Source organism: Theobroma umbraticum, unplaced genomic scaffold (genome assembly GCF_002168275.2).
Source record: "Theobroma umbraticum cultivar Fairchild unplaced genomic scaffold, ASM216827v3 scaffold_204.0, whole genome shotgun sequence".
NCBI classification, from domain to species: domain Eukaryota; kingdom Viridiplantae; phylum Streptophyta; class Magnoliopsida; order Malvales; family Malvaceae; genus Theobroma; species Theobroma umbraticum.
Window position 1 is genome coordinate 5,448,745 of NW_018397267.1, and position 15,507 is coordinate 5,464,251.

At 35.8% G+C, this 15,507-nt stretch overlaps 1 protein-coding gene across 1 annotated transcript; it reads right to left on the minus strand.

Annotated features, from left to right (window-relative positions):
- Positions 1–12,430: 12,430 nt before the first annotated feature.
- LOC110423752 (transcription factor MYB1-like) lies at positions 12,431–14,199 on the minus strand. The gene is made up of 3 exons (XM_021438092.1): positions 13,931–14,199; positions 13,698–13,827; positions 12,431–13,369 (listed from the first exon to the last, which is right to left on the minus strand). Exons 1-3 carry the CDS (start codon positions 14,061–14,063, stop codon positions 12,736–12,738), a joined length of 897 nt encoding a protein of 298 aa, XP_021293767.1. The 5' UTR covers positions 14,064–14,199; the 3' UTR covers positions 12,431–12,735.
- Between the last annotated feature and the right edge of the window lie 1,308 nt (positions 14,200–15,507).

Sequence of the window (15,507 nt, forward strand, 5' to 3'; positions counted from 1 at the left end):
AGGTGACGAAATAGGTTTGCAACTAATGAGGTGGCTATTTGCCAATATATCAAGCACATATTTCCATTGGTTCAAGACAATGCTGGATGGAGAACGTGCCACTTCAATGCCCAAAAATTATTTTAGCTTGCCCAAATCTTTAATACAAAATTCGCGATCCAAGTAAGCCTTTAGTTAGGAAATCTTGAATGCCTCAGTCCCTGTTACTATAATGTTATCAACGTAGATTAATACTGTAACAAATGACTCCTTGGCAGAGCACGTGAATAAAAAATGATTGGCATGCGATTGGACAAATCCAATGGCTAGTAAAAAATTAGTGAACTTTTGATACCAATTTCGTGATGCTTGATGAAGTCCATATAGAGATTTCTTGAGTCGATAGACACGCTGCTCCTTTTTTCTAGCAAAGCCCTGAGGTATTTTCATGTAGACTTGTTCTTCTAAATCCCCATGTAAAAAGGTATTGTTGACCCCCAGTTGGAGTAACTCCTAATGACGTACAGTAGCGATAGCTAAAAAATAGCATACTATGACCAATTTTGCAACCAGAGGAAAAGTTTCATGGAAATCCACCCCTTCAACTTGTGTATAGCCCTTGGCGACAAGCTTTGCTTTATAACGTTTTATTGTTCCATCTAGATTGTATTTGATTTTATACACCCATTTAGAATCAATGGCTCATTTTCTCGAAAGTAGAGAGGTCAAAGTCTAGGTATTATTTGCTTTTAAGGCATATATGTCCTTGGCCATGGCATCACGTCAATGTTATGAGCTAAGAACACATTGGGAGCTCTAGAAAATTTAGAGTAAGAAATATTGTGAGATAAGGGATATATTGTTGAGTTGGCCGAAAGAGAGGAAGAGTGCGTATTAGAAACAAGTGAAGAGGGCAAAATATAATCATATCCAGATAATTGCTTCGATACTTGTTGCTGTCGTTTGATAGGAATAACATTATGTTGTTCTGTATGTGATGAAGAAACGCTATTCTATTATATTACCATATTTGGCTTAATCATAGGAGAGATAGAATCGTCAGGTTGGTCAATGTTGTTTTCCAAATGTGTTGACTCTTATTGGGGGTATATTGATGATGTGACTTTTTAGTTTTGTTCCAAATGTTACAGCATTGGTGAATTGCTTATTGGCCTTTGACTGCAAGGTACTTTCAAGTCTTGAGTGTCTAAATAGTTCATCAAATAGAGTGAAAGAAGTAGTTTGTGTAAGTTGATGCGCACCCTCAATAGTTGAATCATTAATTTTCGTTTTGTCAAATGGGAAGGTTTCTTCCTAGAACTGCATATCTCAAGAAACATATATCTTCTTTGCTCTCAAGATCATATATGCGATATTCCTTTTGCCTTGAAGGGTAGCCAATGAAGATTCTTGGTTTACTCCAATGGGCAAACTTATCACAAGGCTTGTTGTTGACATGTTCGTAACAGAGGCATCCAAAAGATCTGAGAAGATCATATGACGAAGGTATGCCAAGCAATTTCTCATACAGAGTCTGATTGTCTATGATTGAGAGTGGCATACAGTTGATCATATATGCTGCAGTGAGTACACATTCACTTCAAAAGGTGATGGGAAAGTTGGCTTGAAAAAGAAGTGCTCGTGCTACTTCTAAGAGATGGCGATGTTTGCATTCCACAACACCATGTTGTTGAAGTGTGTCTGTGCAACTAGTTTGTCTTTCTATGCCATGCTCAAAATAATGATCCACCAAATCTTCATGCTTAAATTCCAAACCGTTGTTTGTTCGCAATATCTTGATTTGTGCATTAAATTGTGTCATGACCAATCTTCATAAGAAAAAACCCATGTTGTTCCAATATAATCATAAAAAATAGTGAGAAAATAATGCGCTTTTTAAAAGATGTAGTGTGGATTAAATCAAAGGCATGCAAACTTTTATTTTGCAACTTGGGAAAAGCAATATAGTTTGTTCCACTCTACAATGAGCATCGCAAAGAAAGTTATCCTTTCCGGTGTACGTGATAAATAAATTTAGAAATATTGAAAGATGATCCAAAGGAATGCGCCCCAATCGATGGTGCCACAGCAATGCATTATCTTTGCCTTTAGCCAAAAGAACCTTGCTTGCTTTCATTGGCTCCAAGTAGTATAATCTATTTCACACTCTACCACTCCAATCGACTTTTTAGAGAGTAAGCCTTGTATTACACAAAAATTAGGTCTAAAAATGAATAGACAGTTCAAGTCACGAGTTATTTTGCTCACAGATAGTAAATTAAAACAAAAATCAGGGACGTCAAGCATTTTATCCACGGTTAAATTAGGCTCAAGATTCACTTGGCCCACAACATGTACTGGCACAATATCACCATTCAAAATTTGGATAGGTGGGATATTGGAATTTTTAATCATGTTGAACAAATTGTCAATTTGATGAGTGATATGAACTGTGACCCCAGTATCAAATATCCACGAGTTGTTTTTTCCAGATGATTTATTAGAAAAATTTGTATTGTGGACATTTGAGGCCATGTTGGTTGTTAGTCCAATATTAAAGTTGGACTTATTTGTTTGCCGACCAAATAGATCCATCAGTTGCTGGTATTGGGCCTGTGTGAGCCCAAGCACAGATGAACAAGGCCCGTGACTTGTGTCTCGCGTTTTCGTTAACTGCAAACGCACGAGTCTACTTCCCAGCCACCATCGTTGACATTTTGTTTGATCTCTCTTGGGTCTATGCTCGATTTTGTCATAATGAGTGAAACGAGGACGAGTTCTTTCCCTTCCACGATGGTCTCTCCAATCACCTACCTTTTGCCCACTGCCATGCCTTGCACCATTGATTGTTCGGTTTCTCGCCATTAAAGTAGCTCTTTTGAGCACTGTGGATTATGATGCAGCCACTGTCAACTATTTCTCTTTTTGTGCTGCGATCACATAAGCCAGTCCAATAGTCGACAGGGGCTCCAAGTTGAGAATTTGGGAGTGTATGGTTTTGTAGCTTTCGTCTAATCCTATCAAAAAGTCAAATATCTTTTCTTCCCTGTGCGTCTCCTTCATTTGTCTCGAGACACCACAAGTGCACTTTCTATAGGTGCATATTAGTAAGGGTCAAAAGGTTTTTGTTTCATTCCATGAAGCTTTCAATTTTCCATAATAAGTAGAGATTGAGACTTTCTCCTATTGCAAAAGCATAATTGCTCGCTTGAGTTCATAGACTCTATGTGCAATGTCTTGAGTGAATCGTTCTTGGAAATATGCCCATATTTCACTTGCATTTTCTGTATGTACTATTTCTCTTTGCAATTCCTATGAAAGAGCAATAATTAGCCAGGATAGTACTATTCCATTACACTGTACCTAACTTTGAAAATCTGGGGAGTTGATTTCTTGCTTCGTAATAGATCCATCCATGAACCATGCTTTGTTCTTTAATTGGAAAGCATTCCAGAAACTACACCTTCAAGTGAAGTAATTATTCCCAATTTCACTCAGTGGATGTGTAAAAAATATTAAGCTAGGATGATCTAAAGGATGTAGATAATAGGGCGATTTAATATCAACTAAGGTACTGTTTAGTGTAGTCGAACCTATGGTGGATAGCAAATTCTCGTTACCCTTACTTACCTCTTCCCCACTCTTATCGTCCATTACAGAATTTTAGCTTAGGCTGTCAGTGACCTAGCTCTAATATCATGAAGAGTTTGAATACTCCGTTGAATGATTTATTCAATTAATATTTATCTGTTTATATACAAGTCAGAGCATCAATATAAAAGGAAAACAATTTATACAATAAAGTGTAATGCTTAAATAAATGTTGTAATGTCCTATAATTAAAGAAAGTAAAGGAATTAGATCAGGAAATTATATCTCTAAGTTAAGAAGCATATCTATCATGATTCTCAGCATATCTGTCATATTTGTCATGATCCTCAACTTATCTGTCATGATCCCTATTATCCTTCATTGTGATATCTGTCATGATTCTTTAATATCTTTCATTAATTTATTAGCTTGATTTGTTTTGCATTTTGGATCACTTTTTCTTCTGATATGCCTTTGAAGATCTTGGACAGTAAGAGTTTAAATATGGTTTGCATAAAGGTTTAGTTAGGAGATTTGCTAGTTAATGAGAGCTTGGTGCATGGTTGACAATAAGTTGTCCTTGATTAACCTTTCTATTAAAAAGAAGTAATCTAATGCTAGATGTTTCATCTTAGTGTGAAATATTTGATTAACAAAAATATATATAGCACTTTGATTGTCATAATAGGCCATTGATGTTGATAGGTAATTGAGCTTCAATTCTGTCGGTGGAGATTGTACCCATGTAAGCTTAAGGACCACTATTATGATGGTTTGGCATTCAGCCTCTATGGATGACCTAGTTATTGTCTTTTACCTTTTAATTAGAACTCCTAGAGATAGGTGTGCTTCCAAGGTAGTCAATATATGCTATGGTAGATTTTTTTTTTTGGGTCGTTTCCCAAAGAACAACCCTCCAAAAATAGGCGTATGGTAGATATCTTGCCATTAAGATTACTAGAATTTAGCTCGAGCTTTGCCATAGTTTTTTATATTTATTTATAAGGGAATTGTTGAAAATAATTTAGTAGAATTAATATGATAATATTTATTTATGTATTAAAATGTTAGTATTTTTTCCAGAAGAGTTGATTGAAGCCTACTACTAAGAGTCACTACATATCATTACAAATTGAAACCTACTATAGTCATTTAAAACCCCCTTGTTGAAGATTCGGTGTGGCCACTATTTAAGCATATACGTGGCAAAATGAGGTAGTCTCTTTGGGATTTCCTTTTACGTATGTAATAAGTTAGCCAATCAAAGTATAAAAAAATTGAAAGTTTGAGCTGACATTGTTTCTTGAGTAAAAGACCATGAATAGGGTTGGCTTCAAGTATTTGAGGACTTTTTTGAGGGCTTGATGATGTTTGTAGGGTTGATTTGTGCATAAATTTTGATAGGTTATTAATTGCCAAAGCTTATACATGGATCGATTAAAAAAAAGATATTGCAAGGCACTAATTGTTTTTGTGAACTCCTATTAATTAACGAAAGTGTATCCATTAAGAAGTTTGAGTGGAGCTGAAGTTGAAAGTGAGATTCTTTGGTACCTATCGTTTGTGTCCTGTGCAAGATGTTGTTAATGTTCTTGTGCTAAAATAAGAAAGAGGCCTTTGATAGAAGGGATGACTTCCACACTTAGAAAACAGTTCAAATTTTCCAAGTCTTTGAGAGAAAATCTGTCAGATAAAGCTTGAATAAATAGAGATAGAAATGAATGAGAGTTCCTTATTAAAATTAAGTCATCAATATAGACTAACACAAAGTTTGTAACATTATCTCTATGATGAACAAATAAGAAGGTGTTTGCAATGGAATTTTGAAAACCATAAGAAGGCATAAATGAGTCGAGAGCTTTGTACTAGGCTTTTTGAATCCTACAACACCGCTGTTGAAAGATTGAGGGACCAATTCTCAAGTGTCATTCTTGTGTAAGGTAATAAGTTCTTCTAACATGACTTGTTTCCACATAGGATCTTTCATAGCAATTGTGGCACATGTTGGTTCAATGCCTAAAGGTAAAAGGTATTTAGTAACCAAATTATATTGTTTGGACTCGAAAATATTATTCTGTGATCTTGTCACCATTTGATGAGTTCTTTAAGGAGCAGAATGAGTAACAGAAATGTTTAAAGTATGAGTGGAGTTAAGAGATTCTTGAGGAGAGGTAGATGCAAGTGCAGACCTAATCTTGTAATGATCATTGCCAAGTGTTCAAAAGAATGGAAACTATGTCTCATCCAACAAAACATATATGGTGATGATAAAAATTTACTAGTGACAACATTTTGATTCTTGGACTATATAATCAAAACAAAAAATTTGAATTCTTTATGAAGTTTATGAGAGACGTAAGGTCTTTACCCTAAATAACAAAGATACCCAAATATTTTTGAGTAAAATATCCTTATCTTTCAAAGTTTTAATCGAAATTACATAGAGATGGATTAGTTTTTAAAATAAACACTCCACTCTGAGAATACAAACATCGTTAATAAAAGTTATGAAAAAATTAAAATATTTTTTTATTAATTTAAAAAATTATTATTATATTTTTTAAAAAATAAAAAAATAAAGAACACCGATCTCATCAAGAAAGGAGAGCACTGGCCGGTGCTCCTAAGGGAGGGGAGCATTGATCAAGGAGGAGAGCACTAGATTGGTGCTCCCCTAGAGAGTTTGATCTACGGCTCCCTAAGGAAGCACTGGTGCTCCCACATGGGGGGGTTTTTTTAAAAAAAAATTAATAAAAAATATAGTAGTAATTATAAAAATTAATCAAGTGTAAAATTATTTTTTCTATCCTCGTCATGTTAGTAAGTTGATAGAAATACTAACAGCTGACAAACAGCTAGACCTACGTGTTTACCGAAAAATAATTTTTTAGGGTAGAGTGTCCATTTCTAAAATTAATAGACTTCTGTATAATTTTGATCAAAATTTAATGAGTAAGGGTATTTTACCCAATATTTTTTATTTATGATGGTTTTGTTTTTGATTGAAAAGTTACTCATGGGTAGAGACGGAGGAATGGGGGGTTAGTAGGGGCCTGGCTCCCCAAAATTTTAAAACTTTATATTTTTTGCATTGTTTTATTTTTAATTTTTAAAAAATTTATAATTTTGCTTCTTCAAATGTTAAAATTTTCATTTTTATCCTCTCGAACCTAAAATCTTAACTCCGTCACTACTCATAGTAACTTTTGTTACCAAAGAGAGAAGAGAGTTACCTATTTAGAAGATACACAACAATAGAAAAATAATAGGACTAGAATTTGAGAGGCATGGAAACCTAGGGCATTAAGGTAAGACCAGTTTAAACTATACTCTTTGTGCCTTCTTTAAGCAATTTTGCTTTAAAATTTGAATCACTTTTTCCTCGAATAGAGGTTCTTCTAATAAAAAATGTGAGTATTTTGATGTAATTCCTTTTCTTTTTTATTGTAAACAGATGGGAGAGATGGAAGCAATAGTATTGGAGTAAATTTTTAAAACCATTGGTACAAGTAATGAATAATGATGACGTTAATTTTTAACTGTTTCCGAGCGTTAGTATGCTATTCTATTTTTCCTTAAAAATGTATATAATATATATATATATATATATATATAAAACAAAAGTTTCTTAAAAGTGATCATTTTCTATTTAATAATATTATTTATCATGTACAATTCCACCGAATTAAAAACAAGAAATTGGTGACATGAGAATGATGAGGTGAGCCAGCTAATCCTGGCAAAGTCATAAAGCTCTAATTAGTTATATAGTTTGATTTGAAAGCAAAAATATTGTTATTTGCTAGATGCACCAACCTATGTACGCTTACCAATCAAATATGAATTCCTATATTAAAAAACAATATGATTGGGATTTCCAAAGTCTTTTACTTTTAATAATTTTTTTTTAAAAAAATTGGAAAGATGTGCACTCATGCACTCGGTGCAATTATTAAATTCAGTATAAAATCTTTCTTTCTCTTTCAAACCTTAAATCTGTACAACATAAAAATATAGTAGATCAAATCTCACCTAAGCAAAAGACACATTTTAATAATTGAATAGAATGAATTGTCTTCATAATGTAGGATCAAATCCAGCAAGTAGTGGGTCATTTTAAAATATGTTACCGAGGTATCAAATAATTTGGGCACCCTATATCACTTATTTATGGGACTCCTACTCTCTATTTAAAAAAAAAAACTTATTTTAAATACAACATTAAATTAATATTCGTTATGGCATTAGTATTTAGTTGGAACCCCCCAATCAATCCGAAACCCACAACAAAAGACAAAGCCCTAGCTAGGCTAAGCTTGTTCTCCAGCAAGGGTAGCACTAACCACCAACATCAAAGGCCAAAAATCTAGGCAGCCAGAATGGGAAAGCAAGAGCATAATAGTAAAAATAATTTGATTTCCTTAGTATAAAGAAACGATAATTATGCTTTAGTAATAATGATGATTTACTATTTGTACGAATTCGTCCAATTCAGAAGGTTAAAATCTCAATATTTTGGGGAAAGAAACAAATTTATCTTTTTTATATATAGAATTTCTAATCAATTTAATTAAATTATCAAATAAAAAAATTAGTCAGCAATGATTTAAAAACTGAATTGGGGATTGAATCGATGGTGCTGTTGGTTTTTAATTAAAAAAAATTCGGTCCAATCAATTCAAAAATTTTAAAAAAATATATACCGATTCAACTTGAGAACGATATGAGCTTTCTTGTTTATTTCTTAAAGGCAGATGTTATATTACTTTTAAGCCGTTACAAAAATCACTGGGATGGCCGAATTTGCCTGTTCCGTATACACTTGCTTTTGCAGGATAGTAAAAAGAGCTGTCAGCAGGAAACCATAATCTCTGTACAAAGACCCATGATACAAACCCCAAGTGATACTCACATCAAGGAGTCCCTTTATAGACCCAAAGATTGGAGCAAAGAATTTACCTGCTCAAATCTGCAACATCATCACAAATAAGCCATATCAAGTCACTATGTCTGCCAATTTCAGACTTTACGAGGCTATCAACAACCCCCTTTCGCTAAGCAGAGGAATTTTCCTCAAGCTCCAAGTGGATATCTTGGATTTTAGACTCTCAATTCCTATTACAATACTTCAAAGCTTCCAAGTGACCTTCTGAGGGTTAAGAACCCAAGATATACGGTTAAGGGAATCACTCTAAAATATAGTACTATGAGTGTTAGCCCACCTAGAGGCACCAACCATTTGGAAGCCCTTCCATATGGCTAACAACTCCGTTGAATTAGAATCAGCAACTCCCACCATAAGAGAAAACAGGAGGAGGATAGCACCTTTGTCATCCCTTAGCACGCCCTCTATCCCTACCTCGCTTGGGCAACCATTAGCAGCAGTGTCAATGTTCATCTTGAGACTACTGGGGGTTGGTTTTGTTAGAAAAATTAGAAAATAAATGAAAATAAAGTAAGTAAGAATATTGGGAAGTCTGAAACGTAATATCACTGTCTTTAAAGATAATTTTCATTTTTTCAAAATATAAAACTCGGTGCATAACAGTTATCCTTTTGGATTCAACAGATTTTTTTTATAATTTGCACAAATTAGTAAGGGATGACAGGAACAACAAAGTGAAAAATTCCAATTAGAAAGAAAGAATGCAAAGAAAATAAGTAAAAAAGACTTAAGAGAAGATGAGAGGCTTCGATGTATTGTGAATAAGGTAGGGAGGCTATAGTTATAAGTAGGAAAAAAAGTGAACGTTTCACCAAATAAAATGAATGTTGCATCAAATTAGGGAATTGAGAGAAACTTGATCAGTATATATACTTAGTCAGGTATATGTTATAGCAAAATTAGAAGAATCATTAGCATGGTAGAATATTTGGTTAGATAAACGTTGGAGAGTCATCAGCATGTAGAGTTTGAGTTTAGGGTTAATCAAAGGATGAGGCTAACATCAACATGGTAGAATATTTGGTTAGATAGACATTGAAGAGTCATCAGCATATAGAGTTTGAGTTAAAGGTTAATCAAAGGCTAAGGCTAAGAAATGTTGGAGAGTTATCAGCATGTAGAGTTTGAGGCCAGACCATCCCATATTTGAGTCCACATATTCGATCGTGAATGATTCTGCATCACCACTGCTCGACAAAAGGATTTTGAGCTATAGTCACCACTTGTTGAATGCTTATAGATTAATCTGTCTTGCAAGTCCTTACCTAAGGTTTGATCATTAAGCAACTCAAGAAAGTCCGGCCATTGTTGTTGTTTCCAATCAAACATTCCTCTTCTCAACTCAATATCGAAAATCCAAGTTTGGTCCTCTCATTTCCGAAAGTAGTCAATCACCCCATTCGTTTTGGTTGCCAGTGCGAAGGCTCTAGGAAAATTAACGTTCAACACAACCCCTGGGATCCATTTATCGCCCCAAAAGTTGATTCTTTTGCCAATCTCATCCCATTACATGTAATTTGGCTCATACTGGAGCTGTCTGCTAGCAGTTTCATGATGTTTTTCCAAACATTCGAACACTTTCTTAAGTCGGCCACGACGAGCAGCAGTGTATTAGGGTGACATTCTGTTTTCTCTGCAATCAACTCTCGTCAAAAACTCCCTGTTTCATTGCTATATCACCACAACCATCTGTTCAAGAGTCCCCTATTTCTTGCCTGCAGATCAATCATGCCAATATCCCCTACATCTCTGTACAAGCAAGTGGTTTCCCAGTTCACAGAATGTAGTTTCCTCCTTTCCAATGCATCACCCCCCAAAAAATGCCTCTCAATTTTGTCGATCTCATTCTTTAAACCAGCAGGGATAGAAAACATGGACATAAAAAAGACCGACAAGCAATTAAACATAGATTTCAGTAATGTAACTCTACCCCCTAGTGATAAGGATTTCGTTTTCCAAGAAGATAGTTTAGCGTCAAACTTGTCGATAACAGGCTGCCAGATCCTAATAGAATTAGCTGAAGATCCAACTAGAAGTCCTAGGTAAATAGCAGGAAATTTTCCTACTTTAACAGCAATGTGGCTTGCCCAATCCTCAATAGTTTCAAGGTCAATACCAATCCCATAAAGACAACTCTTCTAAAAATTATTCTTGAGCCCAAAAGCTGCCTGAAAACACCTCTATAAACGTTTAGTTTTGACTAAGCCATTAAAATTAGGTTTGTAGAGAATGATCGTATCGTCAATGAATTGAAAGTACGATACAACCATTCTGTTTTTGGCTATTTCCACCCTTCGGCATAGTCCCAAGCTTGCTACAGTCTTCATTAGCACACTAAAGCCTTCCACAACACAATTAAATAAAAAAGGTGACAAAGGGCAGCCTTGTCACAATTCCTTCCTCGTTTTAAAGTGGTCAGTAGGGCTACCATTAACCAACATAGAAGTACACGACGATGGCAAGCAAGGATGGACCTAACTTCTCCATCTAGAACCAAGCCCCTGTTTGTCAAGAATCGGATCAAGGAAAGTCTAATCCACACTGTCATACAACTTTTCGAAATCAACTTTCAACAATAGACCCCCACTCTTTTCCCTCTTTAAGGTAATTGCAAGCCTCATTCGCAATCAAGTAAGAGTCAGCATCTGTCTTCCCACATTAAAGGCGAATTGATTTTCACTAACCACTTCTCTAATGATAAGTCTCACCTTATTGGCCAAAGTGTTTGTAATAATTTTGTAAAGGCTACTAACCAAGCTGATGGAATTATAATCATTAATCGAAGTTGGACTTCTGCATTTGGGCGCTAAAGTTATGAACGATGTATTGATCCCATCGTCCATGATTGCTGATCTATAAAACTAGTCAATCAATATCATTAGTTCATCTTTAATAGTGCCCCGTTGTCTTTTGAAGAAACATAGACTAAAACCATCTGGCCTCGGGGCTCAACTACCGTTGACACTTTCCAATTTGTGCCATATCTCCTGTTCAGTGAAAAGCCTCTTCAACATTTCCATAAAACTTTGATTGAGCTTACGTAAGTCCCGCTAAATTCTTGAATAGGGACCGCAGTCCTGAAGCCATAAAGGTTCCAAAAATGACCTCTAATTTCATCTTTCAAAGCAGTGGGGTCCTCAACAATCCTTCCCCCAACCTTAATCCTGTTGATGTCGTCGGCATGTCTTCTTGCCGAGGCAATGTTATGGAAATAGCGGGTATTATTATCACCTTCCAAAAACCACAGCAATCTGGATTTCTGCCGCCAACTTCTCTCTTCTGCCCGCAACAGCCCCTATAATTCCATTCTCAACTTAGTCACCCTTTCCTTGGCCTTCATCCTCACGCCACCCAACTGCATCCCCAGTTCCAGAGCGTGAATTTCCTCCTCTATTTTATATATCTTCTGCCTGCCCGTGCCATATGTGCTAAGCTGCCATTCCTTGATGTATTTCTTTGAGTGCCTTAGTCGATACCAAATATCACCTGCACAACCCCTAATTGTTTCTGATTTAGCCTAAGCCCTTACAAACATATCTCATAAACTACTCTCATCAGTCTAATTATTAAAAAACCGAAACGGCTTGGCTTCGCCTCTTCCATGGTCAACACCACTGGATTATGATCTGAAATAGATCAAGGAAGGCATAATAACTGTTGAATGCTGTGACAAGCCTCCAAAATCTCAATAGAAATACCACTGTATGCAATGGTCAATTTTCTTATAAAACTTGATCATAATCAAGGTTTGTTTTAATTCTTTCAAGTTTGAGCTGATAATCCTATCAGTATCTTAGTTTTCCACCGCATCCACCTTGTCATATTAATTATCAACCAAAAATTCTGGAAAAAGGACAAAGAAAAGTAAAATGAATGAATCTGGAACGAGGGGAGGGAAAAAGAAACAGATAATGATCAAGCAAGCCTTTTCATTGGATTCGTACATATATATAAAAATTGACTCCCATTATTGCTATGATTTGAACTTTGAAGTGCCACCAATGAGAGCCAAGCTAAGAGAAGGACCAGAAGAGAAAGATTCCTTGTACATATAGTTTAACCAAGCATGGTCAGGGCCAGATCATGATCAAGAAAACCGCTTGACTAGTACAAGATGTCTAAAGTCTAATATATACATCATGAGATTTCAATAGTAACATGCATGTATTCAGCACATAAGAGTTTTCGGCCATTCTGGAGGCTGCTACGGCTAGGTTTGACTAATTAGGATCTGCTTGGTCTTGCAGCCAGTCCAATTCAGACTCCATTAAAGAAGCAATGGATGTGAAATCTGCGTCTTGCATCATATCATTAGAGAGGAAGAGGGATTGATCAGAATTTGTTGATGAATTTTGGCCTGGGTCACATGCGTCACTGTTACTGTAACTATCTCCTTTGTTTTGAAAATGAGATGGCTGTGGCTGTGAGAATTCAGAGTTGAGAAATTCTGATAAAAAATTCTCATCTACCTCTAGGTCGATCATGAAATTCGATGGATCATTATCCTCCTTGGCAACAAATTCTGATGATTCCGGTTCCCCAGGTAGCGGAAAGGGTCGCAGCACTGATGGCTTATAAGTGTCTTCAAGCTGTGGTTCTGGGATATTAATGAACACTTTTGTGCACCTGGTTGCCTTGGTCCTGATCACGCATGAAGTCAAATTTGCTTTAGAAGGCTGCCTGACGGGTGTTTCAATGGTGGGATTAGCCTTCTTTTGGGATCGATTTGATGGTCTACGGTTACTTAAGGAGTGGCTTTGTTTGTCTTGCAATTTTTTGCCGATGTTGGTGTTCCAATAGTTCTTGATTTCATTGTCTGTTCGCCCTGGAAGCCTCCCAGCTATTAAAGACCATCTGCACTCAGCACATATATCACCGTCAGCATCAATTAATATGTGATGCTCCTTTTCCTTAGAACCAAAAAATGAGGAACAAGAAAAGAGAGGGAATAAGCTCTTTAGATCTGTTTTAAAGGCATTTGTGTAAATATTCATCATTACGCAAAGTGCATTAGTTTTAAACCATCAAGTTAATGATATGACGTTTGACAGCAACCTCCATGATTCCTCATACCTGTCAGAAGTTTGATTTTGTTGGCCAATAATGCAATACTGAATAATTGTGTCGTATCAGTTTTGCCTTAAAAAAAAATGGGGTGGAAAGGGAAAAAGAAAATTCCAACCTGTTTCCCAGTAGCTTGTGAAGCCTGATGATGAGTTCCTCTTCATCAGGAGAAATGTTCCCCCTCTTGATATCAGGTCTCAGATAATTTAGCCACCTGAGCCTGCAACTCTTCCCGCATCTTTTAAGACCTGCATGAGCCATACATGTAGCACAACTTTAGCTTTAACAATTTCTTGTTTGAAGTTTCAGATTAGTTCAAAGTTCAAACCTAATCCAAATTCTCTCTCTCACCAGCTCTTTTTGGAAGGTTTCTCCATTGTCCTTCACCATGGATTTTAATGTAGTCTTTCAGTATTCTGTCTTCCATTGCTGTCCACGCTCCTCTATTCAATCCTTCTTTTGAGCAGCAAGGACTCCTCCCCATCTCCAAGCAACTCTTCAAGAAACACACAGCTCTATCTATTTCCTCTAGCTTTCTCTAGTTCTTTCTCAGTGTGTAGGCCAGTGATTTTGTCGTTATTAGTTCCAAAGGAGTTGGGCCAGGACAGGGAGAGAAATAAGAGTCTGTGTCTGGCGTGCTAAAACTTGATACGTTGCTCTTATATTTATATAGTCTCCCAGTCAGTAGGTGGTGGTTCTGTAATGCCTCACTTCATTTATAAACATGTTTCACCTTTCAAATTTATAAATAAAAGCTAGAAAATTGTTCATTTAAAGGCTTTGGTTGAATGTGCAAAAGGGACTATGTGTTTTGCTCTCAACATTATTATATAGCAATATAAATGACAGGCAGGGAAAACCTTCCACCTAGAAATTATTAAATTACACCAACGAATACACACAGGCATTAGTATATTGGATGTTGGAGATGATGATAGCTCAATAGACATTTTTTCCCTTTAACCTTGTACTATATGACATTCATCTGCCTTTCTCTTCAAGTCCTGGCTGCTTTTCCCTCTCAAGCTAACTTTCTTTCATGAGCTTGAAAGTTGGTTGAAAATTTATACCATCTCACAGTACAAGAGCTAACCACCCAAAGTATGTACCATCGTTGCCATGCATTTACAGGACCTTGATTGATCATCAATAGATCCATCAACCATTTACTATGATCAAATGCTCAGCTGATGCTAACAACAAACAACCTGAATAATAGAATGTTACCGTATGATCTACCAAGATGTCCCCATCGCATTGTTCGAGCATTTCACAAAAATTGAGAAAGATTTCATTTGATTTCACAAGTGTGAGCTGCTGTTATTTATTTATTTTTTGACAAAATTTCTTTTGGTTTTGAACTTTATTACAGCCATTAGCACTTGGTCCAGTTTCATTAAATGAACAAAAATATATATATAAATCAAATTAAGTTTAAATTATATTGTCACTTTGTGTTTTTTAAATATTTAAATTCAAGATTTTTCAGCTATTCACATCACTATCGTCGTGCCAACTTTTTTTCACTAATTCCTTGTTGGCTCCCAAATTGGCCCTATGCCCAAAATTTCTTCTTTTTTCTTTTTTCCTATAAGGTGAATAGGAGAGGCATCCAATAATAGCTGAGATAATAGTAGAGGAACCCTCTCAGGCTATAAAAAAGACAAGATGCAGGAATCCATGTGAATGATTTCTGCTAATAATAACTAATGGTGAAACAATAATTATACCAGGCTTGAGCAATGACAAGAGAATCAATCCTTAAAACTCTGCATTTTGTGCGCATGTAATGGGACAAAAAATGGGGCTCCAGATGTTCATTTTATGCAGTAAAAAATAGGATGAAAGGCCTACCTACTCACTTTTATTTTCATAGGAGGCTGCAACCCTACCATTCAACCATAAAAGACAAGGCAATATTATCATGG

Excerpts from the sequence above, each read along its gene's own strand:
- LOC110423752 (XM_021438092.1), bottom strand. The coding sequence starts at position 14,063 with ATGGGGAGGAGTCCTTGCTGCTCAAAAGAAGGATTGAATAGAGGAGCG. Across the intron at positions 13,828-13,930 it reads AAACCTTCCAAAAAGAGCTG|GTCTTAAAAGATGCGGGAAG; the intron begins GTGAGAGAGAGA and ends TGGCTCATGCAG. Across the intron at positions 13,370-13,697 it reads CACAAGCTACTGGGAAACAG|ATGGTCTTTAATAGCTGGGA; the intron begins GTTGGAATTTTC and ends TGCTGAGTGCAG.